The 26314-nt window shown below is 45.7% G+C and overlaps 1 protein-coding gene across 1 annotated transcript in view; it reads left to right on the top strand.

Annotated features, from left to right (window-relative positions):
* Positions 1–26314, top strand: part of LOC115619001 (CBP80/20-dependent translation initiation factor-like) — a 135787-nt gene that overhangs the window by 92556 nt on the left and 16917 nt on the right. Inside the window, exons 10-11 of the mRNA XM_030511018.1 lie at positions 2183–2482; positions 17190–17345. Coding sequence (XP_030366878.1) covers positions 2183–2482; positions 17190–17345 — 456 coding nt within the window. The remainder of the gene's footprint in view (positions 1–2182; positions 2483–17189; positions 17346–26314) is intronic.

The raw sequence follows: 26314 nt of genomic DNA, 5'->3' as shown, positions 1-26314 counted from the left end.
AATCAGCATTGTTCTCCGGCTAAAGTCGAAAACACAGCACTGCACCAGCCACTAAGAAGGAGAAAAATAACTGTTACAGCTGAACCCAGGACAGTTACAGAGCTAAATCCCAAGCTTCAACTTTTGAGTGCTGAATACTTGGAGTCAGCTACTTAAAGGTTGATATCCATTTATCTTGGCAATGAATTGAAAAGTCCTTATCTTCCCCCCTTCCTTCCAACAACCCAACAGTAACAGATCTATTGCATGCCAGTGATGGAGGAGAAATCCTTTTTGGAAACAATATTCAGCCTCAGATTTCTGAGGAATTTGGAGATGATATCTCCATTTTCCCCCTGTGAAACTCAGATCCTTTCTCTTGAGATTCTTTTGTCAGACTGGAAAATGCGTCTGTGGGGATATCTACAATAAGATTTCCAAAATACACAGCAAAAATAACCTGAACGTATACAGTTCCATGGGAGTGCATGTTGGAAATGTATACCTTTGAATGCATGTGCATTTACTATTTATGTATGTGGCATGAGGGGGAGGAAAATTATTTTTTTTTTAGTTTTTGTGTTCTTTAAAGCAATGGAAGTATAGTAGAGACTTTCAGAGTATTCATTTTAATGCTCTCCCTGCAAATTATAGTCTTATAAGAAACACATCACATAAGCACCCACTCTTGGGTGGGTGTTGTCAACACAGCTGGCCACCTGATGGGAGTTTTGGACAACTCCAGCTGCTGGTTGGCATTGGGGTTGTCCAAAAAACTGCTACAGGTTTGTACTGTATAGCACATTTTAAGATTGAACTAGAGGAGGAGAAGGGGAACAGAGCAGAGCAAGCAGAATGCATACCCAACACTGGGGGAAAGGGGCAAATTCGTAATTAAATGTTGAAAAGAAGCAATAAATTCTATGGTAATAATATGAAGTGAAAAGTGTAACAGACGAGATGGAAAAGTTTTTCTAATGCTGGGATCATGTGATATCTTTGATCTCAATCTAGGTCATTAAATATATATTTGTCCTGGGTTCAGCTGTAACAGTTATTTTTCTCCTTCTTAGTAGCTGGTGCAGTGCTGTGTTTTTGACTTAAGTTTGAGAACAACGCTGATAACACACCGATGTTTTTAGTTGTTGCTAAGTAATGCTTACTCTGATCAAGGACTTTTTCAGTCTCATGCTCTGCCAGTGAGGAGGGGCACAAGAAGCCAGGAGGAAGCAGAGACAGGACACCTGACCCAAACTAGCCAAAGGGGTATTCCATACCACAGCATGTCATGCCCAGTATATAAACTGAGGGGAGTTACCCGGAAGGCCCAGATCGCTGCTTGGGTCAGGCTGGGTATCAGTCTGCAGGTGGTGAGCAATTGTATTGTGCTTCACTTGTGTATAAACACGTTTTCCTTTTCCCCTTTTAGTTTTATATTCTCTCCCCTTGTTATTTCCTTTATCATTTTAATTAGTAGTCGTGGTAGTAGTGGATTTGTATTATACCTTAGTTACTGGACTGTTCTTATCTCAACCCATGGGATTTACATTCTTTCCATTCTCCTCCCCTTCCCTCTGGGAGCAGGGGGGAAGAAGAGGGGAAGTGAGCAAGCAGCTGCGTGGTTCTGAGTTACCAGCTGGGCTTAAACCATGACAATATTAAAAAGTAGATATTTTGGTAGGATTGTTATCTGAGCATTTTGCAAGCATCAGTGCACTTTCAAAATAGAGGCAAAAAAATGTCCATTATCACCATGTTGCAGACACCCCCAGAAACTGGTCCAAAATGCTGAAGGCGCTCAGGGGTGGTCAAACCTCAATATCTGTCGTGGTTTAAGCCCAGCTGGTAACTCAGAATCACGCAGCCGCTCACTCACTCCCCCCGGGTGACAGACACTGCAGCCACTCCAACCACAGTGATAGACCCTCTAGCACATCTCCCCAAGCCGAGGGGAAGAACTCTGTGATTGAGTGTTGTGGGAAATGGAAAAAGAGAACATTTCTGGGGCAGGACTCATTCACTTGTGGTTTTCAATGCTGAGATGAGACCACTGTGCCTCTAAAAGATGCTTTGATTTTTCTATGTCTATTTGTATGTCTCCCCAATCCCCTTCCCCCTTTGCTATTTGTGGAAGGACAAGGGCTGATATGTCTGGTTTTTCCTTGTGTAACAGATGCCTTGTCTTTCCCTTTTCATGGATCAGGACGAAGTCACAATGGAAACCACCAATCCTGAAAAGAACAAAATGGACAAATTAATTGAAATCCTCAACAGCATGAGGAACAACAGCAGTGATGTTGACTCCAAGCTCACCACCTTCATGGAGGAGGCTCAGAACTCTACCAACTCTGAGGAGATGCTGGGGGAGATAGTCAAGACCATCTACCAGAAAGCGGTGACAGACCGCAGCTTTGCTTCCACAGCAGCCAAGCTCTGTGACAAAATGGCGCTCTTCATGGTGGAAGGAACCAAATTCCGGAGTCTGCTCCTCAACATGTTGCAGGTAATGAGGTAAAATTAGTTGGTTAGATGCCTGCAGCTTCACCCCACCTGGTCTTACCGTGCATTTGGGCAGGAGCTCAGCCGTTACCAAATTCCTTTTGAACCCAGTTGATAAGAACAGAAGTGTACTTGCAATTTTGTCTGTGCACATCTTTAATGGTTACCATAGATAGCATGGCACTGAGGGCATTGTCAAGTTGCTCTTCATTCCCATTTCATAAGCTGTACGTGGAATTATGGTATCTCACACTAGGGCCCATCTGTGAAATGAGTGGGTTGCTTGTGGCAACATCCCCATGGCATGAACTCGGAGGGTCTTATAGTGAAGGGTCTTTGCCACTCTTGTCAGCTGAAGTCCATTTTGGCACCAGAGGAACCAAGTCATGGTCCCTGAGTAGGCTGTTGGTTGCATCACCTGGCTGAAGGACTCACTCCTGGTTTCTGATTGCAACCCAAACTGAAGTAATTTGTGTATTTGGTAATTATCCTGGGTGACTTGTTTATTGGTATATGCAGCTCTGGTTGATTGTTCTGCTCAAAAACCATGAGTGACAGCAAAATTGGGGTGGGAGAAAAAAGCAGTGGATCTGATAATAGATCAGAAATAATGGTGGATAATGGGGGAACAGGACTGTCCTCAACTGCCTGTGGTCTGCTGGGTTTTTTTTACTGTAGTGCCACCATCAAAGGGGGAATTGCTTTCTGGAGAGGGTGCCACATGGACCTCTGTCTTTCTGCATCTCTGGAGACAGGACATGTAGAGCTGAAATCATGAATTTCCATTCTTAATTTGTGTTTCTGTTTGGCCGTTCCCTCACACGTCATCTGCGGCACATATAAAGCTCTCGTTTCGTTTCTCTGTTCTCCACACATGTTCAGTGTGTTCATCACTCCAGTTTTTGGCACATCTTCTTGCCCTTGTTGGAGATTGTCCCTTGGATGCTGTGCCTGGCTGCTCGTGCCTGGTTGCCTATACCTTGTGCAGGCTGAGTTGGCTTTTGGGCAACACAGCAATCAGGGAAATAAGGAGAAAAATAAAATAATGAAAATCGATCTTTAATGTAACCTAAGATAATTCTGCAAAGTCACTGGTCCAGTTTTGCTTCTGGGCATGTATCAAACCCAGCATCTCTCCCTGTGCCTGTTCCTTCTCCACTCTCCCCTGCAAAGCCCTTGGGCAGCACACACATCTGCCCATCACATGTACCAGGCAGTGATTTTTTTCCAATATCGACTTACTTCCAAAGGATTATAAAGCAGGAGGACACAAACTGCGATCAGCATCAGTCCCAGATTTAGCAGCAAGGGACTGGAGAGGGCTGTAAACCCTCTGTGCATCCTGCTTTTCCCATGCCAGGTCACTCGTGTCTTCCCCCATTTTGCTGAGCGATGCTAAGAAATCCAAAATAAAGTCCAGGAGCAATGGCCAAGGAGGAGCAGGGCATCATCCAAAAACTGAAGATGATGGCAGTCCTTCTGGATTAGGGAGGACTTTTCCAACTTGCTTTCTACTCTTTCTACTCTTTCCCCAGCTTTTCCACCCCTACCAACAGACCCAGTAGACTGATTTATACTGCGATGTCATGTGCAATAGTAACTGGCTTCATATTCAGCTCTTCATAGAATCATAGAATCATAGAATCATAGAATCGTAAGGGTTGGAAAGGACCTTAAGATCATCTAGTTCCAACCCCCCTGCCATGGGCAGGGACACCTTGCCCTAAACCATGTGGTTCAAGGCTCTGTCCAACCTGGCCTTGAACACCGCCAGGGATGGAGCATCCACAACCTCCCTGGGCAACCCATTCCAGTGCTTCACCACCCTCACTGTAAAGAACTTCTTCCTTATATCTAATCTAAACTTCCCCTGTTTAAGTTTGAAGCCATTACCCCTTGTCCTACCACTACAGTCCCTAAGGAAGAGTCCCTCCCCAGCATCCTTGTAGACCCCCTTCAGATACTGGAAGGCTGCTATGAGGTCACCACGCAGCCTTCTCTTCTACATGAATGTAGGATAAATAATATATCTCTTATCTCCAGAGAGTCTCAAAGTGCTTCCTAGGAACATGTAGCCAGTCTCAGTGTGATAGGAGCATGATGTCTGTTGTGGAAAGCTGGGAAGCAATGAAATACAAAGAGCGAGCAGGGTGTGTGGGTGACCAAGTTCATATTCTGGAGCATAGCAAAATATGCAAAATAGATTTGCTCAGCCCCAAACTGCACGTCTTTTAAAAATGTCTTGATGTGGCAAAAGGTGACAGATCATTACAGGTCAAAAGTAAAATGCTATGTGAAATTAAATAATTTAACATTTTCTTTCTGGTAGTAAAGGATTTTGACTTTCTCCAAGTACAGTTTCTTTTTCCAACCAAAATAATCAATATCAGATGCATTCCAACAGACTAATTGAATACTTTGGTCAAGCCCTAAACTGGGAATTTTTGTGATGCATTCAGGCTTGATAGATCTGGCTGTGACAGACACAGGTATGAATCACAAAAGACTCATTGCAGCTGCCTTGATGTGAGGTAAGGGGGTTGATGGTATTGATATTTGATATATTATCAAAATCAGTATGGTATATTGGATAATATATGTATATTATGAAATAAAATGGTGTCATGGTTTAAACCCAGACATCAACCAAGTACCACACACCTGCTCGCTCACCCCCCCCCTTCCCCCCTCCCCAGGCAGGATGGGGAGGAGTATCGAAAGAATGTAAAACATGTTGAGATAAGAACAGTTTAATAACTAAAATAAAGTACAATATAATGCTACTACTAATAATAATAATGATAAGGGAAATAATAAAGGGAGAGAATATAAAACCAAAAAGGAAAAGGGAAAAAAAAAACCCCAACAATAAACCCAAGTGATGCACAAAACAATTGCTCACCACCCTAACCGATACCCAGCCCGACCTGAGCAGCAATCTATCCCTTCCAGGTAATTCCCCCCAGTTTATATACCGGGCATGACATGCTGTGGGATGGAATACCCCTTTGGCTAGTTTGGGTCAGGTGTCCTGTCTCTGCTCCCTCCAAGCTTCTTGTGCCCCTTCTCACTGGCAGAGCATGAGAGACTGAAAAGTCCTCAATCAGAGTAAACATTACTTAGCAACAACTAAAACATTGATGTGTTATCAGCATTATTCTCAGACTAAAGCCAAAACACAGCACTGCACCAGCTACTAGGAAGAAAATTAATTCTATCCCAGATGAAATGAGGACAGATGGATATCATATTAATATATCGATATGATATATTGATATATGGTTGATGATATAACATTACCCAGATCCAGTCCTGGCCCCTCTACCATCAGATATTTTCCATCAGACAAATGGAAAAACCCAAACCAAAACAAAAACCACTAAAAAAACCCCACCCAAACCAAAAACAAAACAACAAAAACCCCCAACCAAACCCATTTTAATAAAATACTTGCTCCAGAGCTGGATTTATGTCTTTCTAGCACCTTTCAGACTAATCTGATCCCTGTACGTAAGGAGCTTGGCTCACCAGGCACCAGCAAGCTGGGTTATTATTTTGCCAGGGTGTGATAAATCAGGGTCAACGTGACAACCCCCCACCCCCCATGCTGCTGGCACCTGGGGCTGGATCGCTTGATCCCCCCATCTGTTTCTGGCAGATGCTCCTGTTTTGTAGGGGCTTGTTTGTCCCTTTCTCTTGGGACTGAGATGACAACAGCTCAGCCCCACCAGAGGATGTCATAAATTAATACATTAACCCATTGAGCTGCCCTACCGGCATGCCAGTACCTATAGACAGCATCCCTATACCCTGCACAGACCTTAAAACAAGCAGCAAGGGGTTTTCCATTGGAACAGGCAATAAACTCAATAAACTTTTTAACTTGTCTCCTATATTTTCAGCTGTTGACAAGGTGCTTGCACTTGGGGGCTGCACATGCTTGCAGCTTATCTTGGAGGACTTGTTTTGATCCCAAAACAGATGCCAGTGCTGTGGCATGGGAATGCTGTCACCTCATCCCCCTCCACCAGCAGCTCCTCTAAAGAGCATCCCCCCCCCCACCCCTGGCCAGCATTGCACCATTTCATGCTTTAAGGGGTTCTATCGGGAAAACTCTGGTTCGAATTTATCCCTCATTCTGTGTTTTGGTCCCAAATCTTGGGCTGAGTCTTGAATTTGGGTGCTGCGAACCTTTTGGGATGATCAAGGGAGGCACAGAAAGGAGAGTCATGGGGTGGGTACCTGGTCAAGCTTGAGGAGATGCTGACATGTGGGGGCTCAATGCTTCAGGGGGGACATTTGGGTTTGATTTTCTGCTCATTGAGGTTAGTTTGGTGTCCAGTACAAGGAGCGGTTTTGAGCTGTGCGAGCCTTTGGGATGGACCTGGACCAATCGGGCCTCAGGACCTTGGGCAGATGGGGGTATGCAAGAATGTCTTGGTGGACACATGTATGGTTTCTTCACCCCTCTAGAAATACCTTCTTAATAAATCAAAAGTAAGTCTCCTGTGAGAGGTTTTTGCTTGTTGAGGTTTTGCTCACTGGCATGTACAGGCTGTGGTGCTTCCCCACCCCCCACCCCCCAGTTAAGCAACATGCCACAAACCCTTCACATGTAACATAGGTTGATAGGTTGGAGTATTCCTCTATTGAAATTGCAGTGCTCTTTATAGCAGAGCTGTGTCTGCATCTGAGCTATGCAGGCAAGTGTATTATTAGAGTGGACATCACTGGAGCTGTAATTGTACACTGCTCCCCTTAGCAACCATGGCCAAGAGCACATCAAACAGAAGGCTGATACCTTCTTTTAATAACAAGGAAGAAAAAAGAAAAGAAAAAAAAACCAAAGCACCACAAAATTAACATCTTGCCACAGAGCAGCAGAGCCTGCTGCAGAGTGCACACTGGCCTGCAGCCAGAGCCAGTACCTGGTACATCCCTGTGGTTGGAAATGTCTTGGTGTCAGTGGAGAGGTGCTATTTCTGTTGCATACCCTGACATATCCTATTGGATACTATATGGCATACCCCATTGCATACCCTAATGTATACCAAATTGCATACCCTATTATATACCCTAATGCACACCCTAATGCACACCCTAATGCACACCCTAGTTCATACATGACCTAACAGTGTGCGCTTGCAGCCCAGAAAGCCAGCCGTATGCTGGGCTGCATCACAAGAAGCATGGCCACTAGGTCGAGGGAGGTGAACCTGCCCCTCTACTCTGCTCTCATGAGACCCTACCAGGAGTACTGCATTCAGCTCTGGGGCCCCCAACATAAGGATGTGGACCTGTTGGAGCAAGTCCAGAGGAGACCACAAAGATGCACTGAGGGCTGGAGCACCTCTCCTATGGAGACAGGTTGAGAGAGCTGGGCTTGTTCAGCCTGGAGAAGAGAAGGCTCTGGGGAGACCTTATAGCAGCCTTCCAGTACCTAAAGGGGGCCTACAAGAAACCTGGAGAGGGACTTTTTACAAGGGCATGTAGGGATAGGACAAGGGGGAATGGCTTTAAGATGAAAGAGGGTAGATTTAGATTAGCTATAAGGAAGAGGTTTTTGACTGTGAGGGTGGTGAAGCACTGGCACAGGTTGACCAGGAAAGCTGTGGCTGCCTCATCCCTGTAAGTGTTCAAGGCCAGGTTGGATGGGGCTTTGAGCAACCTGGTCTAGTGGAAGGTGTCTCTGCCCATGGCAGGAGTGTTGGAACTAGATGATCTTTAAGGTCCTTTCCAACCCAAGCCATTCTACAATTCTATGATACCCTAGCACATACCCATGCAGGGTTTCTTCATAATCTTAGTTTAATCTCTTGATGCCCTAGAAATGGCTCTTCTTTGGTTTTGGTGCTTTGCTCTGGTTGTAGAAATCCCATGGTATTTGGCAGGGGTTGCACTTGGGTTTCACTGGACTCAGCTGAATTTGAGATGGGCAGTGTGACCACTTTTGTAGGGGCTCAACCAGGAAGGTGACCAAAAATCTGTCGTTGTCAGCCCAGGTGGAAGATGAAAGAGGAAAATTTAGGTTGAATCCTTTCTTGGTATGTAGATGTTGCGGCATTAGGTACTGGAAAATCGAAAGATTCCCTTCAGAAAATCAGGGTGTAAAGGGAAGTGTTTACCATGCTGAGCATGAGGATTTGGGAGGAATGAGCCGAAATCCCTCCTCTCCCATAGGCTTCCTCTTTATCTAAGCAAATGACGTAACAGTCATTAACAGTAATAGCAGCCCTTTCTGCACCATAGGGGTTGTGAGGATAAAGACATGAAGGGGATATGGCAGGAATTGGAACATGGAAGTAATACACATGGTTAATGGTGAAAGGCAGATTTTTTTCCCCCTTAACAAGATTAAGGTCTGGGTCTTCAGTGGGGAATGGTTTGTGATTTGACAGAACTGGAGGCAGGAGGATCTGAGCATGTCTGGAGAGCATGTGACCTTTCCACCATGTCCAGCATTGGCTGCAAAACCCATCATCTCTTTTTCTGTAGCTGTTTTTAATTTAACTTAATTACAGATGGTCCACTTTATGCACAGGAAGCACAGTGGTACTACTTGTCTCGAAAAAGACATTACCCAGGAGACATCAGAGAGGTTGCTTTAACTGAAAGATTGTGGGGGGGAAAGGTCCCAAGGTCCCTGAATAAAACCCTGTCATGGTTTAAGCCCAGCTGGTAACTCAGAACCACACAGCCACTCGCTCACTCCCTCCCTTCTTGCCCCCCTGCTCCCAGAGGGATGGGGAGGAGAATGGAAAGAATGTAAATCCCATGGGTTGAGATAAGAACAGTCCAGTAACTAAGGTATAATACAAAACCACTACTACCACCACCAATAATAATAATGATAAGGGAAATAATAAGGGAAGAGAATATAAAACTAAAAGGGGAAAGGGAAATGAAAACAATAAACACAAGTGATGCACAATACAATTGCTCACCACCCACCAACTGATACCCAGCCTGACCTGAGCAGCGATCTGGGCCTTCCAGGTAACTCCTCCCAGTTTATATACCGGGCATGACCTGCTGTGGTATGGAATACCCCTTTGGCTAGTTTGGGTCAGATGTCCTGTCTCTGATTCCTCCTGGCGCTCCCCTCCTTCTCCAAGCCCATATATCTATTACATATATATGTGTTCACATGAATTTAGAATTGTCTTTGAATTCCCCAGGCGTATAGAAAATAAATCCCACCTGCACAGCTGCATTTAGCAGGCAGCTTTAACTGGCAAGTCCCACAGTGGTTTACCAAACCAGGACAGTGCCGTCAAAATCAGCACAGAAAGGTAAGGAAAAAGGTTTCCAAGCTCTACAAATCTCAGCAAAACCCCAAAAGAAGGTGTTTAGACAAGGACAGGATCATTTGCTATTTCTCTGCCTATGCTGGGATCCTGCCCATCAAGTCTGAGGTTATCATAGAATGATAGAATCACAGAATCGTAGAATCATAGAACCATAGAATCATAGAACCATAGAATCATAGAATGGTTATGGTTGGAAAGGACCTTAAGATCATCTAGTTCCAAGCCCCCTGCCATGGGCAGGGACACCTCACACTAGACCATGTTGACCAAGGCCTTGAAGACTTCCAGGATGGAGCATTTACTGCTTCTTTGGGCAGCCTGTTCCAGTGCCTCACCACCCTCACTGTAAAGAACTTCCTCCTTATATCTAATCTAAACTTCCCCTGTTTAAGTTTGAAGCCATTACCCCTTGTCCTACCACTACAGTCCCTAAGGAAGAGTCCCTCCCCAGCATCCTTATAGGACCCCTTCAGATACTGGAAGGCTGCTATGAGGTCTCCACACAGCCTTCTCTTCTCCAGGCTGAACAGCCCCAACTTTCTCAGCCTGTCTTCATATGGGAGGTGCTCCAGCCCCCTTATCATCCTCGTGGCCTTCCTCTGGACTTGCTCCAACAGCTCCATGTCCTTTTTATGTTGAGGACACCAGAACTGTACACAATACTCCAAGTGAGGTCTCACGAGAGCAGAGTAGAGGGGCAGGCTCACCTCCTTTGACCTGCTGGTCACGCTTCTTTTGATGCAGCCCAGGATACAGTTGGCTTTCTGGGCTGCAAGTGCACACTGCCGGTTCATGTTCAGTTTGTCATCAACCAACACCCCCAAGTCCTTCTCCACAGGGCTGCTCTGAACCACTTCTCCACCCAACATGCTAGCCTTAGTCCTTACTCTCTAGAGCATAACCAAAGCACCTAGGGTCTATTGTATATAGGATGAGTTATGTGACAACCTGGCAAGGTAGAAATCTAGCCGGCCAACTTGGCAACAAAACTTACTTTTAAGGTGACCTAAAGTAAACTGCCTTCATTATAATACGAAAAAACACACCCACAGATTGAGAAGACCCTCGCCCAAGTGAAGACCCTTCCCCCGCACAAGCGTAGTAGCAGAAGAAAATGACACTGCAGATATTATAATTGTATGCAAATCACTAACCAATCATTGTAACTGGGAGTGTACTACCTTGTAACTTTTGTGTATAAATGTAAGGATGAAATTGGCATTGGGTGTGCTTGATTTGTGGAAATTCCACCTAGCACACGGTGCTGCAATAAAGAAGTGCCTGCTTCTTAATGCTACATTGGTGTTAAGGAGTTTTATTCTCCTGACTTTCAGTGACAATCTGATGGGTGGTAGATGCCCACAGGGTGGTGTTCATAGTCCTGGTAATTTGGACCTTCACCATGTGATACATTTGGGATATCTCTGTGATTAGAAACATTCACAGAGCTGCAGTCATCATGAAACCAGGTCCACACTGAAGGCCACTGGTAGGATTTGCTGCTTTTCCTAAAGTGGCCAAAACACCCTGAGAAGAACCCGGTACACGTTCATCTGGTGCAGACCCAGTTTGGAGGAAATGGTGTGATGCAAGTCTGTGGGAGTGAAATGCCTCATGGCTGGGTGAAGCCAGGAACTTTGCAATGGTGGGCACAGGGTGTCATCTGTAATTTAAAAGATTTATCTGCTTTAAATGTCAATAGTTCCTTTGTTAGAGTAACAATAATTGCCATGATTTGCATGTCTCAGTCACATGCCCCAAAGCACTTTGCAGAGGAAGATGAGTAAATCATTCCTATTTTCCAGATGGGAAATCAGGGTACAGAGGTGATGGGAGCCCATGCAGGACAGGAAAATAAATCTCTGTCTCCCATGCTGCTGTTTCCCAGTCCTGCATGGAAGCTGTTGGCTCAAAGCAGGTTTTCTATTGTCTTACTCTGCTTTCTCTTATTGTCCCTTTGCTGGCAGTAGCAAGAGCAGGGATGGTATGGTAGGATCTCGGTATGGTTCAGTCCTGCAGGAGTGTCAGCATGGTGCAGGCAGAAAGGCCAGGAATGTTGCTGTGGGTGGTTGGGAGAAGAGCCCATGGAAGAGCTGATGGTCCCACCTCATGTCCCACCACTTCTGGTAGTTTAGTACAGCAAAGGAGCTTGTGTAGTGGTGTCTGTGTGGAGTGAGATGTTTCTGATGAAACTGTGGGTGGTAGCTCTCCTTCGGAGGCACTCGGTGAGACCCCAAGCATCCGTGGGTGGAGGTGTTCAGTCACTCCCTGGTACTGCCACAGGTTTCTCCAGCGCCTCCTGAGCTTCTTCTGAACACTGGTGCTATAAACTACTCATCTCACCGGGTTATACTCCTCAGGAAGCAAAGCTACGCTCCAGAGCCTCCTTCAAGCCAGGACCTAAATACAAATATTACTTAAATTACAAAGAAGGAATAATGCAGCAGTGTTAAGTGTGCAAAATGTCGTTTATTGGATCCCTTTTGTCCTGTTTTCAGCTGTAACAGTTATTTTTCTTCCTAGTAGCTGGTACAGTGCTGTGTTTTGGCTTTAGTCTGGGAATAATGCTGATAACACACCAGTGTTTTAGTTCTTGTTAAGTAGCACTTACCCTGGTCAAGACTTTTCAGTCTCTCATGCTCTGCCAGTGAGGAGGGGCACAAGAAGCTGGGTGGAAACAGAGACAGGACACCTGACTCAAACTAGCCAAAGGGGTATTCCATACCACAGCACGTCATGCTCAGTATATAAACTGGAGGGAGTTACCCGGAAGGCCCAGATCACTGCTTGGGTCAGGCTGGGTATCGGTCAATGGGTGGTGAGCAATTGTATTGTGTTTTCATTTCTTCTCTTATTGTTTCCTATTATCATTGTTATTGTTGGTATTCTTTCTATTATCACTATATTTTATTTTATTTTACTTATTAAACTGTTCTTATCTCAACCCATGGGTTTTACATTCTTTCGATTCTCCTCCCAGTCCTGCCTGGGGGGGGGGGGGGGGGGGCAAGGGAGGGGGCGTGAGCAAGCGGCTGAGTGGCACTTTTAGTTACTGGCTGGGTTTAAACCACGACACCTTTCTAGGAGGGTTTGGGGAGGGAGCAGGTGGAAGGTGTGCTCCTCCAGGAGAGCGACAAGGGACAGATGCTGTCTCAGCCTCTAGCTGCCAGCTCCTTCCTCCAACCCGTTTTATTTGTCTCAGGCCCTTTACAAAAAGCCATTTAAGTCTCCAACCTTTTGTAGCACATTGCCAGTAAGATAAAGTATTTAGCACAACCTCTCTCAGCTTTTTATATAGCACCTAGCACTAATATCTAAGCATTATATATTTATTTTTCTGTAGTATTTCTGACTCAGTATTTCCGACTCAGTATTTCCAACTCAGTATTTCCTGCCTCCTTTACAATGACTGAGTAAACAGCAGAACTGCCAGAGGAAGAGCCCTGTGTTTACAGAGCAACAAGCCTAAATGTGTCTTTTTTTTTTTTATCAGAAGGTGGTGACGCTTATATTAACCCTCATTTTTATTCCATGCTAAAATTTTGCCCTCTAACTTGCTCTTGACAGAGTCAGCCATGTGGTGGGCCCAGATCTGGGGAAAAGTTATTTGGGAGTCATCTTAAAAAAAATGTGGCAAACTCCCAAGGGATGAATTTTTGGCTGCAGCTGTCTGGGCTGTAGCGAGGGCTTAGATCTGATGGCCAAATGCTGCTTCTCATCCCTCTTGACTCTGCTGTCCAGCAAAAATGGTAGAAGATGGATTTTCCTCCTCTCCCATGGAGTGGCCAGTCCACTTGGCTCTTCTAGCTTGGTCCTGGTCTTGGAGGGGTTTTATGTGTGGACTGAGATAGTGTTGCATACAATAAAATTGTATTGTGCATCACTTATGTTTATTGTTTTCTTTTCCCTTTCCCTTTTCAGTTTTATATTCTTTCCCCTTGTTATTTCCCTTATAATTATTATTATTGGTGGCAGCAGTAGTGGTTTTGTGTTATACCTTAGTTACTGGACTGTTCTTATCTCAACCCATGGGATTTACATTCTTTCCATTCTCCTCCCCATCCCTCTGGGAGCTGGGGGGGGAAGAAGGGGGGGAGTGAGCGAGTGGCTGCATGGTTCTTGGTTATTGGCTGGGCTTAAACCACGACAGATGGCCAGCTCTTCACCTCTCCCATGCTGTTGGTTTGGCTCATCTGCTTTGGTTGCACACCCTTTGGAGAAGTGATTGAGTTGCACTCCCCATTCTTCATGCCCAGTGTGATCGGTCATGGGTCCTACTGGGAGCATGGCCAGCATGCAGCCAGGTGAATCGCACCTATAAGTTCATTGCCAAATTACCTGGATGACAGCAGTGGCCTCCTCAAACATGGACACCCCAAGGGAGGTGGGACACCTCTGCACAGGTGGCGTTCATCTTGGCTTGTCTGCTTGTGTGTGCCATGGTACTGATCAAAGCTGCTGTCTGAAGGCCAAATTTAAGGACAAATGCTCCCTGGGCCACCTTCCTCATGCACACCATGACACTGGTGTAGCACCTCCCTGCAGGGCCAAAGGAGATAAGTATCTCAGGATGCTTCAGGAGAGCCCTGGCACTGCAAGTCCAGCTACCATGGGAAGCTCAGCTCCTGGCAAGCCCAACTCTTGCCTGTAGTCAGGCATGATCAAAAAAATGTAATTCGTACCTCTGGCAAGTTCCTTTTCCTACTGTCAAAGGTATCACACACACACCCCCCCCCCCCCTTTTGCAGAGTACATGCAAATTATCTCCTTTTGTGACATTCGGCCCAACCTGAGGCTGCAAATGGAACAAAATTATTCCCACTGAGGTATCACATTCTGGATGAAAATGTTCACAGTGACCTCTGCATACATCCCACATTGCATCTCATGTTCCCATCCTTCATGGGGTGTCCATCAAAGTTTATACAAGCTTTTTTGTGACTTGGGGGGGTTGGGAGAGGACCCCAGTCCCTTTTCTTTTGCAAGGGTCTTCTTCAGCAGCAAAGTTGGGGGGCAGAGTATTCATTGATGTCTTTGCTGGGTGGCATCATCCACTGGGTGTTGTAGGATGAAAAAAAAAGGGTGCTTGGTGGTGGCATCCCTTCCTGCCCAGCTCCCATCCCAGGCCTGATGGGTTTGGTTTGGTGGGGTTTTTCTATGGAAATTTTTTAGTTGGTTGGTTTGATGTTTTTTTACAGAAAATATTGTTTTAAAGAGAAAATGATGAAGAGTCAGTTTTCTGTCTTACAAGGCTGCAGAGAGGGGCAATGTGTTTGAAGCAGGAACAGGAAGGAGGAGAGTTTCCTGTGGTGAATTTTATTTTTTCCCAGTAATCTGGGACTGCAGAGCCAATGCAGTTATCCTGAGCTGCTAGGAATTTCCCAGCATGCCCCAGGGATCCTGAAATACAGCCTGGCTCCCTGGGCACATCAGTTGGATATTCCCAGGCAGGACAAGGGGGCTGCTGGGGGGCATCCAGCCTGAGAGGGGCAGGATGGCTCGGGGGCTGGAGCCAGATGGGATGCTACATGAGATTCAGGAGACAGCTCAGTGCCAGGGTATGGAGAGGTCTCAGAGCATCAAGGAAGAGCTCCAGAGTTCAAAGGGTGCTTTTTGTCCCAGGGTGGAGGTGACCAGTGGGTGACCTTATGGGTGGGCAAGGCTGAAGGTCCCCATTGGTGCAGATGAGGGACATGGGATGCTCTCACTTGGCGTTTTAATTTCACAATAGTCAAGAGGTCATTTCTCTCTGACTTTTTTTTTTTAATTAAAATTCAAGTGAAAACTCCAGAATGAGTAATTTGGTAACCCTAGAGTGATAACCTGAGCTGGCAAAAACTCTCTCCTCCATCACTGCCCTGGGACTGGTTGGATAATGAAAGGATGAACTCTGCAAACTCCCCCAGGGAGTCTGAAAAGACCCAACAGGATTTGGCTGCAGGTTGACTACAGTCGTAGACACAGTTGGACAGTTGCCTTATAGAACTGGGTGTAGAGAGGAATTAGTCATCACTGCTTGGTTAATAAGTGCCTCGTTTATTTTACAAGTCTTTTCCTGCATATGCAAATTTTTTTTCCCTTTGTAATGAAACATATAAATAGCTCCTGTCTTGGATCTTCTATGTGTCATGAAAATAATCATTGTGCTTTTGCCTGGCTTGCTTTAGCAGCCGCTTTACTTACCTTTGTTTCAAAAGAAATATCTCCTGTGTGTTGTCCAGGGCATGAAAGAGAACTTTGGTGTAGTGGCTTTTATATCTCCCTGTCTTTGCAGAGTGCAGCTACAGGTCGGAGCCCTTTGTCTCAGGCAGTAGGAATAAACTGAGATGAAAAAGATATAATTTATTTAGTTGCTGGATTTCAAACACTGTGCAACCCACATTGGGAACACATGGTGTTGAGAACACACTTGTCCTGTTCTTTAATTTTCCCCTACCTAGTGTCTACTAATTGTTAATACCAGAAGATGTCACTATGGAGACAAACAAGCAAAGTCATGTGAGACATCTTGTAAGAAGTCCTGCAGCATCGCTAAGAGCCCAGGGAAACCCTCTTGGCTCTGATGAGATGCACTGTCTTGTACCATCCTCTAGAAAGGTTTTTATTTGCTTTTCTGTGTTGTCCCTTGCTCTTCACCACACACTCCTAACACACACATCCCTTTTCATATCCTGCCTTTGGGCAAACCCCTTTTTTTCTCCCCAGCTGGAGGATTGATGAGGAGACAGCTGTCTCCCTGCATGCTTCCTCCTGATATTGCTCTATAAATCACATCATTAGGATAATCCTTGGTCATGGCAACCATCAGCTCAGGAGCATGGTGATCTTTTCATCTCAATCCCGGGCTGCCCTGATCTTCTTCTGGTTGGGCAGGAAGCCATTCTCTACCTTAATTTCGTGAGACCCAAGGGATCAGCCAGGCCATTAGGATGCCCCTGGCCGGACACTGGGTCTGCTGAAGATACTGCAATTAACAGGCTGGACCACCAAGCCTGGCATGGACACCAGTATTCATTGTGTTTCCCCTGCATTTCATTTAACCTCTTTTTGTTGATGCTTTTATTCAGTCTTGGTTGTGCATATGGAAAAGAGTCCTCGTGTCTGCCTGAGGGGAAGGGCAGGGCATGGAGGACGCGGTCCCTAGTGCAAGCCATGACAGTTATTGCATGGGTTAGTGATATTTCTACAGTATCTGCTTTCTCGTGGCTTTGCCGTGTTCAAATTCCAGTCATTCCATGTGTGTTGAGTAATCTCCCCACTGTTACTAAAGAGTCAGTCTGTCTGTCTTCCTCCCCCCAATCTGAGTTTCACTTTCCTCCTAATTCTCTCTAGACAGCCGTTGCGTCTCTCATGGTGATGGAGTTTTGCTGATGCAGCCTGTTGTCTCTGTCCTTCTTACAGAAGGATTTCACCATGCGGGAGGAGTTGCAGCAACAGGACGTGGAGCGCTGGCTGGGGTTCATCACCTTTCTCTGCGAAGTCTTCAGCACCATGAGAAGCAGCACTAGAGAGCCCTTTCGAGTCCTTGTCTGCCCCATTTATACCTGCCTCAGGGAGGTAAATGCCTTCAGAGTTTGTCCTTCTCCATCTGTGGGCAAAGCTGTTGTGTTGCAGTGCTCAGATGACCATGATTCATAGATGTTTGCTTTATGATTCCTAGAGGTTTGCTTTGCCATCATCAACACTTCTCACCCCAAAAGTACCTACATCTGCAGAGATGCTTGGCTTTTCCAACATATTGTATTTCTGCTAATTAAAAACACGTACTCCAAGCAAGACCCCTTTGTCCAAGGGTAAGAATGCTAAGAATAGTCTAACTTCGTGTTGTGGTCTAAGCCCAGCCAGTAACTCAGAACCACGCAGCTGCTCGCTTACTTCCCCCCTTCTTCCTGCCCCTGCTCCTGGAGGGATGGGGAGGAGAATCGAAAGAATGCAAATCCCACAGGTTGAGATAAGAACAGTCCAGTAACTAAGGTATAATACAAAACCACTACTGCCACCACCAATAATAATAATGATAAGGGAAATAACAAGGGGAGAGAATATAAAACTAAAAGGGGAAAGGAAAAGAAACAATAAACACAAGTGATGCACAATGCAAGCGCTCACCACCTGCCGACCAATACACAGCCCGACCCGAGCAGAAATCTGGGCCTTCCAGGTAACTCCTCCCAGTTTCTGTACTGGGCATGACATGCTGTGGTATGGAATATTCCTTTGGCTAGTTTGGGTAAGGTGTCCTGCCTCTGCTTCCTCCTGGCTTCCTGTGCCCCTCCTCACTGGCAGAGCATGAGACTGAAAAAACCTTGATCAGAGTAAGCATTACTTAGCAACAACTAAAACCATCGGTGTGTTATCAGCATTATTCTCAGACACAGCACTGCACCAGCTACTAAGAAGAAGAAAAATAACTGTTACAGCCAAACCCAGGACAGTATCGACCACTTATTCCATACCATTCATGTCATGCTCAGATCCCACATTTTTCAATATGCCACTGCTTTTTGTCTCATATATATATATATTCGATTGTGTGGAAGACAACTTCCTCTTGCAAGTGATAGAGGAGCCAACAAGGAGAGGTGCCACGCTTGACCTTGTGCTCACCAACAGGGAGGGGCTGGTTGGGAATGTGATGCTCCAGGGAAGCCTTGGCTGTAGTGATCATGAGATGGTCGAGTTTGAGATCCTCAGGACAGTGAGAAGGGCACGCAGCAAGCTCACTGCCTTGGACTTCAAGAGAGCAGACTTTGGCCTCTTCAGGAAACTGCTTAGTAAGGTTCCATGGGATAAAGCCCTGGAGGGCAGGGGGGCCCAAGACTGCTGGTTGATGTTCAAGGATCACCTGCTCCAAGATCAGGAGTGTTGCGTCCCGACTAGAAGGAAATGTGGCAAGAGGTCCAGGAGGCCTCCATGGATGGATAAAGAGCTGCTAATGAAACTTACTTAGAGGGAAAAAAGAAGGTTATAAAAGGTGGAAGTGAGGACAGGCAGCCTGGGAAGAATACAGGGACATTGTCCGGGAAGCTAGGGATCAGGTCAGGAAAGCTAAGGCCCAGTTAGAACGAAATCTGGCAAGGGATGTGAAAGATAACAGGAAGGACTTCTATAGGTATGTAGCAAACAAAAGACAGACTAGAGACAACGTGGGCCCTCTCCAGAAGCTATATCAGGAGAACTGGCTACCCTGGATTTGGAGAAGGCTGAGGTTCTTAATGACTTCTTTGCCTCAGTCTTCACTGGCAAATGCTCTGACCACACCAACCAAGTCTTGGAAGGCAGATGCAGGGACTGTGAGAATGAAGACCTTAGGCCCACTGTAGGAGAGGATCAGGTTTGAGATCGTTTTAAGAACCTGAATGTGCACAAGTCCATGGGACCTGATGAAATCCATCCACGGGTCCTGAAGGAGCTGGCAAATGAAGTTGCTAAACCACTGTCCATCATATTTGAAAAATCATGGCAGTCAGGTGAAGTTCCCGATGACTGGAAGAAGGGTAATATAACTCCCATTTTCAAGAAGGGGAAGGTGGAAGACCCGGGAAACTACAGACCAGTCAGCCTCATGTCTGTGCCTGGCAGGATCACCGAGCAGATTCTCCTGGAAAGCATGCTCGGGCACATGTAAAACAAGGAGGTGGTTGGTGACAGCCAACATGGCTTCACTAAGGGGAAATCCTGCCTGACCAATTTGGTGGCCTTCTATGATGGGGCTACAGAACTCATGGATAGGGGCAGAGCAGTTGACATCATCTACCTGGACTTGTGCAAAGCGTTCGACACTGTCCCATACATCTTCGTCTCTAAATTGGAGAGACATTCATTTGATGGATGGACCACTCAGTGGATAAAGAACTGGCTGGATGGCTGCACACAAAGAGTTGTGGTAAATGGCTCAATGTCCACTTGGAGACCAGTAACGAGTGGTGTCCCTCAGGGATCGGTGTTGGGACCGGTCTTGTTCAACATCTTTGTCGGTGACATGGACAGTGGGATTGAGTGCGCCCTCAGCAAGTTTGTCGACAACACCAAGCTATGTGGTTCGGTTGATACGCTGGAGGGAAGGGATGCCATCCAGAGGGACCTTGACATGCTTGTGAGGTGGGCCAATGCCAACCTTATGAAGTTTAACCAAGCCAAGTGTAAGGTCCTACACCTGGGTCAGGGCAATCCCAGGCACAGCTACAGGTTAGGTGGAGAAGAGATTCAGAGCCGCTCTGTGGAGAAGGACTTGGGGGTGTTGGTTGATGAGAAGCTTAACACGAGCGGGCAGTGTGCGCTTGCAGCCTGGAAAGCCAACTGTATCCTGGGCTGCATCAAAAGAAGCGTGACCAGCAGGTCAAAGGAGGTGAGCCTGCCCCTCTACTCTGCTCTTGTGAGACCTCACTTGGAGTACTGTGTACAGTTCTGGTGTCCTCAACATAAAAAGGACATGGAGCTGTTGGAGCGAGTCCAGAGGAGGGCCACGAGGATGATAAGGGGGCTGGAGCACCTCCCGTATGAAGACAGGCTGAGAAAGTTGGGGCTGTTCAGCCTGGAGAAGAGAAGGCTGTGTGGAGACCTCATAGCAGCCTTCCAGTATCTGAAGGGGGCCTACAAGGATGCTGGAGAGGGACCCTTCATCAGGGACTGTAGTGATAGGACAAGGGGTAATGGGTTCAAACTTAAACAGGGAAGTTTAGGTTAGATATAAGGAAGAAGTTCTTTACTGTGAGGGTCGTGTGGCACTGGAATGGGTTGCCCAAGGAAGTTGTGAATGCTCCATCCCTGGCAGTGTTCAAGGCCAGGTTGGATGGAGTCTTGGGTGACATGGTTTAGTGTGAGGTGTCCCTGCCCATGGCAGGGGGGTTGGAACTAGATGATCTTAAGGTCCTTTCCAACCCTTACGATTCTATGATTCTATGATTCTATGATTCTGTACACACACACACAGACAAAGAGACAGACATAATCCCTTAGTCCATGGACCATCTCTATAATGTTTGCTGAATTCATTCATTACATGATGTCAGGCTCCATCTCTTGTAATAGCATTTCAGGGCAGGAGAGACAGTGTATAGTGTTGGATTGTTGCCTGCTGACGACACCGCTGAACTCGTCTAGTTACTGCTGAGCTCATCTGGTTTTTTTAAAGTTTTTCTTTGTCGGGATGATGATCAGAGGGAAGTCAGGGTCAGTCGATGGTGACCTGAGGACAGTTCTGCTGCAGTTCTGTTTTGGAGCACAACAGAGCCTGTGCTTCATGCAGAGATCAGCAGAGGCAGCTCCACGAGGGAAAGGTTTTCCTGAAAAATTTGTGTTTGTGCAACCTCAACATCAAACCGGTGAGCAGAGAAGATGCCACTTATGCCTGTGGACTTCTGAAGTCCTTCTGTTTCAAAGTGGTCGCTTGTTTCTTCTCTAGGGAACGGTCTCACCTGACTTCCCTAGCTCCCAGATTATGACCGGAGGACTCGGTACCGCTTTAGAGAGGGTGGCACTGGCACAGCTTGTTGGTGGGTGCAGGATCAGCCCAGCTGACCTTCCAATGTCAAGGAATTGATTCTTCTAATAGGAGCAGATTGTAGAAATCCTGAAAATGACCTTACTGGTGGAGTGGTTTGTAATTACTCATCCCCCACACCCTTGTTTGTACTTTGCAATTTCCCCAGTCTGGCTTTTTTCACCACCCTATGCCTTGTGACAGTAAGAAAAGTGGAGTTGCAGCAATTGCTTATAGCTCAGAGAAGTGCGTGACTCTCCCCATGCAGAGTAGCTGAGCAGTCCCATGGATTTTATTCTCAGGCATTTTCCTTAAAGATTTGCAATAGTAGGTTGATAAGGGGTTACTGGAAAAGCAGAAAATTGCTATTGATGTCTTTCTGCAGAGAGCCTGTGAAGTGCAGCAGAACTGGCTTGTGCTCCCAGGAGGACCCATCTAGCAGACCACAGGGCTTCCAGGAAGTTTTGGGGGCAGGAGTTCCCCAACTATGGTCCATTAGACCACCAAGACTACCTGCAGAGCCATGTCAGCAGGACAGCATGCCCTGCATCTTAAAAGTACTCCCATTTGTAGGCGATGATCATAGAATCATAGAATCATAGAATGGTTTGGGTTGGAACAGACCTTTAAAGGCCATCTAGTCCACACCCCCTGCAATGAGCAGGGACATCTACAACTGCATCAGGTTGCTCAGAGCCCTGTCCAACCTGACATTGAATGTTTCCAGGGATGGGGCATCTACCACCTCACTGTTCAACCTGTTCCAGTGTTTCACTATCCTCATTGTAAAACACTTCTTCCTTCTATCATCTAGTCTATCTAGTCTGATTCTCCCCTCTTTTAGTTTAAAACCATCACCCCCTGTCCTATTGCTACAGGTCCTACTAGAAAGTCTATTCCCATCTTTCTTACAAGCCCCCTTATAAGGGGGTCTCTGTGATGACCCCGACTGCAGAGCTGGAACAGAACTGTCTTGTTGAGGAAAAAGTCCACCACAGCCCTTCCTAAGGGCTCCTCTGGTTAAAAACAGGACTAGGAAGCACCATCTCTCTTGCACCCTTTCAAGTACCATATGTTCAGAGCTGCTTAAGCTCTGAGTGGCACAAGTATCTGTTTTCTTCCTTCTTCCTAATTGAATTGTGTGTCTGTTTATACCTGTTGCTTAGTTTTACACGAGTGAGCTGGTGCTACACCTGGATGATGTGTTTGCAACACATTGGTTCCTCTGCAGTCATGGTCCATGCTCCCCAGGGGAATACTGGCAGGCACCTCCCCTTGACCTACACATTAGATGAAAAGCATATCTGTGGGCAGGGACCACAGAGTGGTTGTGAGGCTGGAGCTTCACACCCCGAGGCTGTCTGGATGTCCATGCGTGCTGCCACCTGAATGGATGAACCTGAGATGCCCATTTGTGGAGAATGACGACACGGACTCCGGTAGCTTTTTCATCTGAAGACCTTTATTACTCTAACAAAGCTGCTTTTATACTCTCAGTATATGTTCATGCGCTATCAGGTTACTTCTGATAGGGTACAGCCTTATGTTCACGCGTTTACTTCTAACTAACAATTGGTTACTGCTCTGTGGTCACACGCATGGCTGTTGCAACCCAGATACTGACTTTCTTGCTGACATTTCCCTTTTTTGAGGCCGACATGTCCGAACTTGTTTATCTAACTTCTTCAAAGGCACAGGGCCCCACCATCAAGGTCGAATACTCCTTATTCTGTTATCATCCAAGCCACAGGGCCCCATCATCAAGGTCAAATACTCCTATTCTGTTACCATCCAAGTCAGAGTCTCCTACTACAATTCCCCCTTTTTGTTTTTCTACCATTAGGACCTGATGGAGCATTTTCTGTATCATCTTCTGTAGGCACGTTAAGAGACATAGGATTATTAATATGATACAAATAATGATCGCGAAAATTAGTAGGCCTCCTTTTACTAAGGATAACAACAGTCCCGTGATACCCCAACCTTTCAAGAGGTTGTCAATTCCAAAGAAACCATCATCTTGTTGTAACCTTTTTGTTTGCTCCATCAAAGTCCTGATGCTAGCATGTATAGATTGAGAATGATCTGACAGATTCATACAACGCATCCCTTCTAGGTCTTGACAGCTGTGTCCATGTGCTAACAGCAAAAAATCAGTAGCCGCTTGATTTTGCAAAGTAGTGTGTCTAATAGAATCAACATCTAACAGAAACCCGCTTAAAGCAACTGACGTAGCATTAGTTTGTTTGGCAAGTCAGCATCCTAGTTTGTTTAAAGTTGTGAGAGCTTGTGCTGCAGCTATTCTGGGTGTAAAAAAGGATGCTGCAATAATTTCCCCTGGATTCCAGAATGTAGCAGTATCTCTACAATCAGGAGTAAAAGCATGAATAGATCTCTTTAACCTGTGGAGATGGTGAACTCTAGTATAATTTAGTATCATAGAGATATTTGGGGTTAGTATTGTTAGTCTGCCTATACTACGTGGTCCACCGTGAGCATGGGAAGGAATGCCAGGCCATGCTCTGTCACCACATATTAGGAAAAAACCCAGTGGTAACCGTAAGGGTTGATTAGTAGATCGTGACATGTTAATGGACGTATAGTTACACCAGGCACTGGCATTCCAGAATATAGGTAAAGTAGCATTCAACCACTGTACAGTTTTGCTGCTATTGCCTCCAGAGTAGTTAAAATAGAGACAATAGTCCATTTTTACTGAACCCAGCAAGTCCATTTCTTGCGGTTCTAAATCAGCGTGGGATAGGTATGGAGTCCACCCATCCCAATTGTCCACTACTCCATTCTTTTGTGCCACTACCTGTTGGGCTGAAGAAACAGGCCAACTATCGGCAGGCTGCCCTACAAGGCAAGTGGTAAATGGATTGGATGGAGACAACATCGATAAACATAGTGTATCTTGCCCTGTATAATTTGCCAAGGTGACCCATATATTTGTTTTTGGCTGGGGTGGGATCCAAATCGAGCTGCTTAATGTAAGGAGGGTGGAAAAGACAACAAGATAAGATAGGCCTAGTTTGTCAAGACTCATCATGAAAATTTCGGAAGATTTGTCTCTCCTAATCAACATCTCCCTCCACTGTCCTTCTTAATTTGCCTTTAAACCTTCGTGCACACTTATCCTTTGTTTTATCCCAATCACTTTCCCAGACCTGCCAAAGGTGTGGGACTAGGTGAGTCTTTCCACACACTAACCCCACAATTTGAGGTCCGCGTGTTGTTGCTATATTTTTTCTGCACTGCTTACACAATGCCTCTCTCAAACTGGAATCACAAAACCACTTCTGCCTGCATTCCACGCATTCACATTTAGTCCACACACTATGATCCCTTGCATTACAAGTAATACAAAGGATCGTTCTTATTGTCTGCCTTTCTAGAGGCGCGTCCTCAACCTTAACGTGTTCCCAGTCCAGTGCAAGTGGCTGATCGGTCAAGTCAAGATATAGTCCGGCATGAGATTGCAGACTGTTGACTGGTTTCCTGAAGAGGGACCTCTGTATCTTAATTATGGCCCACGATTCTCCTCCGAATCATCGATGCATTTATTGTCAGGTTGTAGGTAAGGTTGGATGTATCGTGCTGGTATCCAACGTGGGCCTTGACCTGTGGAAACACAAGCATACCCTCGACCCCATGTTATCAGATCAAATGGTCCTTCCCATTTCGTAGTTCCTAACAATTTTACCAAAACCTTGGCTTTCTGGTCAGAACTTAGGGTTTGTAAAGGTGTTAAGGATAAGAAATGTTTGAGTATAACTGGGTTAGAATGTCCATCAGACACTGCATTCTCTTCAGCTAGAGTTAAGTGATTGAGAAGGTAAAGGGCTTTCTGTAAACACGCATATGGGGTTTCACCCACCATTCCCCTTTTTTGTTTTTCTAACACACCTTTCAAGGTACCATGCGCTCTTTCAACGATAGCTTGCCCTTGTGGAGAATGGGGTATACCAGTAATATGTTGAACACCCCATGATGCTAGGAAGGCCTGCATTTTTGTACTAATGTATCCCAGGCCATTGTCTGTCTTAATGCGATGTGGAATTCCAAGCACTGTGAAAGCTCCTCGCCAATGGCGTATAACATCTCGGCTTTTCTCCACAGATTCTGCAGTGGCCCAAATAGCACTGGAGAAAGTATCAATAGAGACATGTACATATCTCTGCCTACCAAATTCAGAAATATGAGTTCCATCAGTTTGCCAAATTTGCAGGGCCTGCAAACCTCGGGGATTTGTTCCTGTAATTGGTATTGGAGTAACATTCGGACAGTCAGGGCATGTTTGTACTATGCCTCTTGCATCCGACCATGACAATTGAAATTGTTTTCATAACATCCTTACCCCTTGATGGAAAAATGCATGAGACAGCCGGGCCTGGTCTAAAATATTTGGGGTAGGGACAGACCATGCTGGCGCAGCAAGGCGGTCCGCTTGGGCATTGCCTTCAACAATAAAGCCAGGTAGGGTGGTATGACTTCGAATGTGTAAAACGTAATAGGGAGCCTTGCAGTGACTTAATAAAAACCATAGTTGTTTAAATAATGTAAAGAGAGGTTCCGTCTGGATTTCTTTTAACCATGATCGTTCCAGGCGGGAGACCACATTGGCCACATATTGTGAATCTGTAATTAAATTTAAAGGCTCGTTCCATTGTTGAAAAACCTGTATTATGGCATATAATTCCACAATTTGTGGGGACCTGACTGTTTTATGCACTTGATGATTCCATTGGTCATCTGCATACCATACTATAACAGCTTTCCCTGTTTGGCCTGAACCATCTGTAAAAAATGTTTTTCCAGTTATGGGTACCTCACTAAGTTGAGGTCGTGAAATCAAAGAAATTTCAGAATAAAAAGTAAAGAGTTTATGAGAAGGAAAATGAATAGAGAGTTGTCCTGTATATCCCTCCAGGGCGATTTGTAATGCCAGGCTTTGGATGAGACACCAATGTAAATAATCTTGTGTCAAGGGTAAATAAATAATTTGTGGATCTCTTCCAGTCAGCTCTAACAAACGCTCACG

The sequence above is a fragment of the Strigops habroptila genome, chromosome W (genome assembly GCF_004027225.2).
Source record: "Strigops habroptila isolate Jane chromosome W, bStrHab1.2.pri, whole genome shotgun sequence".
Lineage (NCBI taxonomy): Eukaryota > Metazoa > Chordata > Aves > Psittaciformes > Psittacidae > Strigops > Strigops habroptila.
The sequence above is the reverse complement of the archived record's forward strand: the minus strand, read 5'-3'. Positions and strand labels throughout refer to the sequence as shown.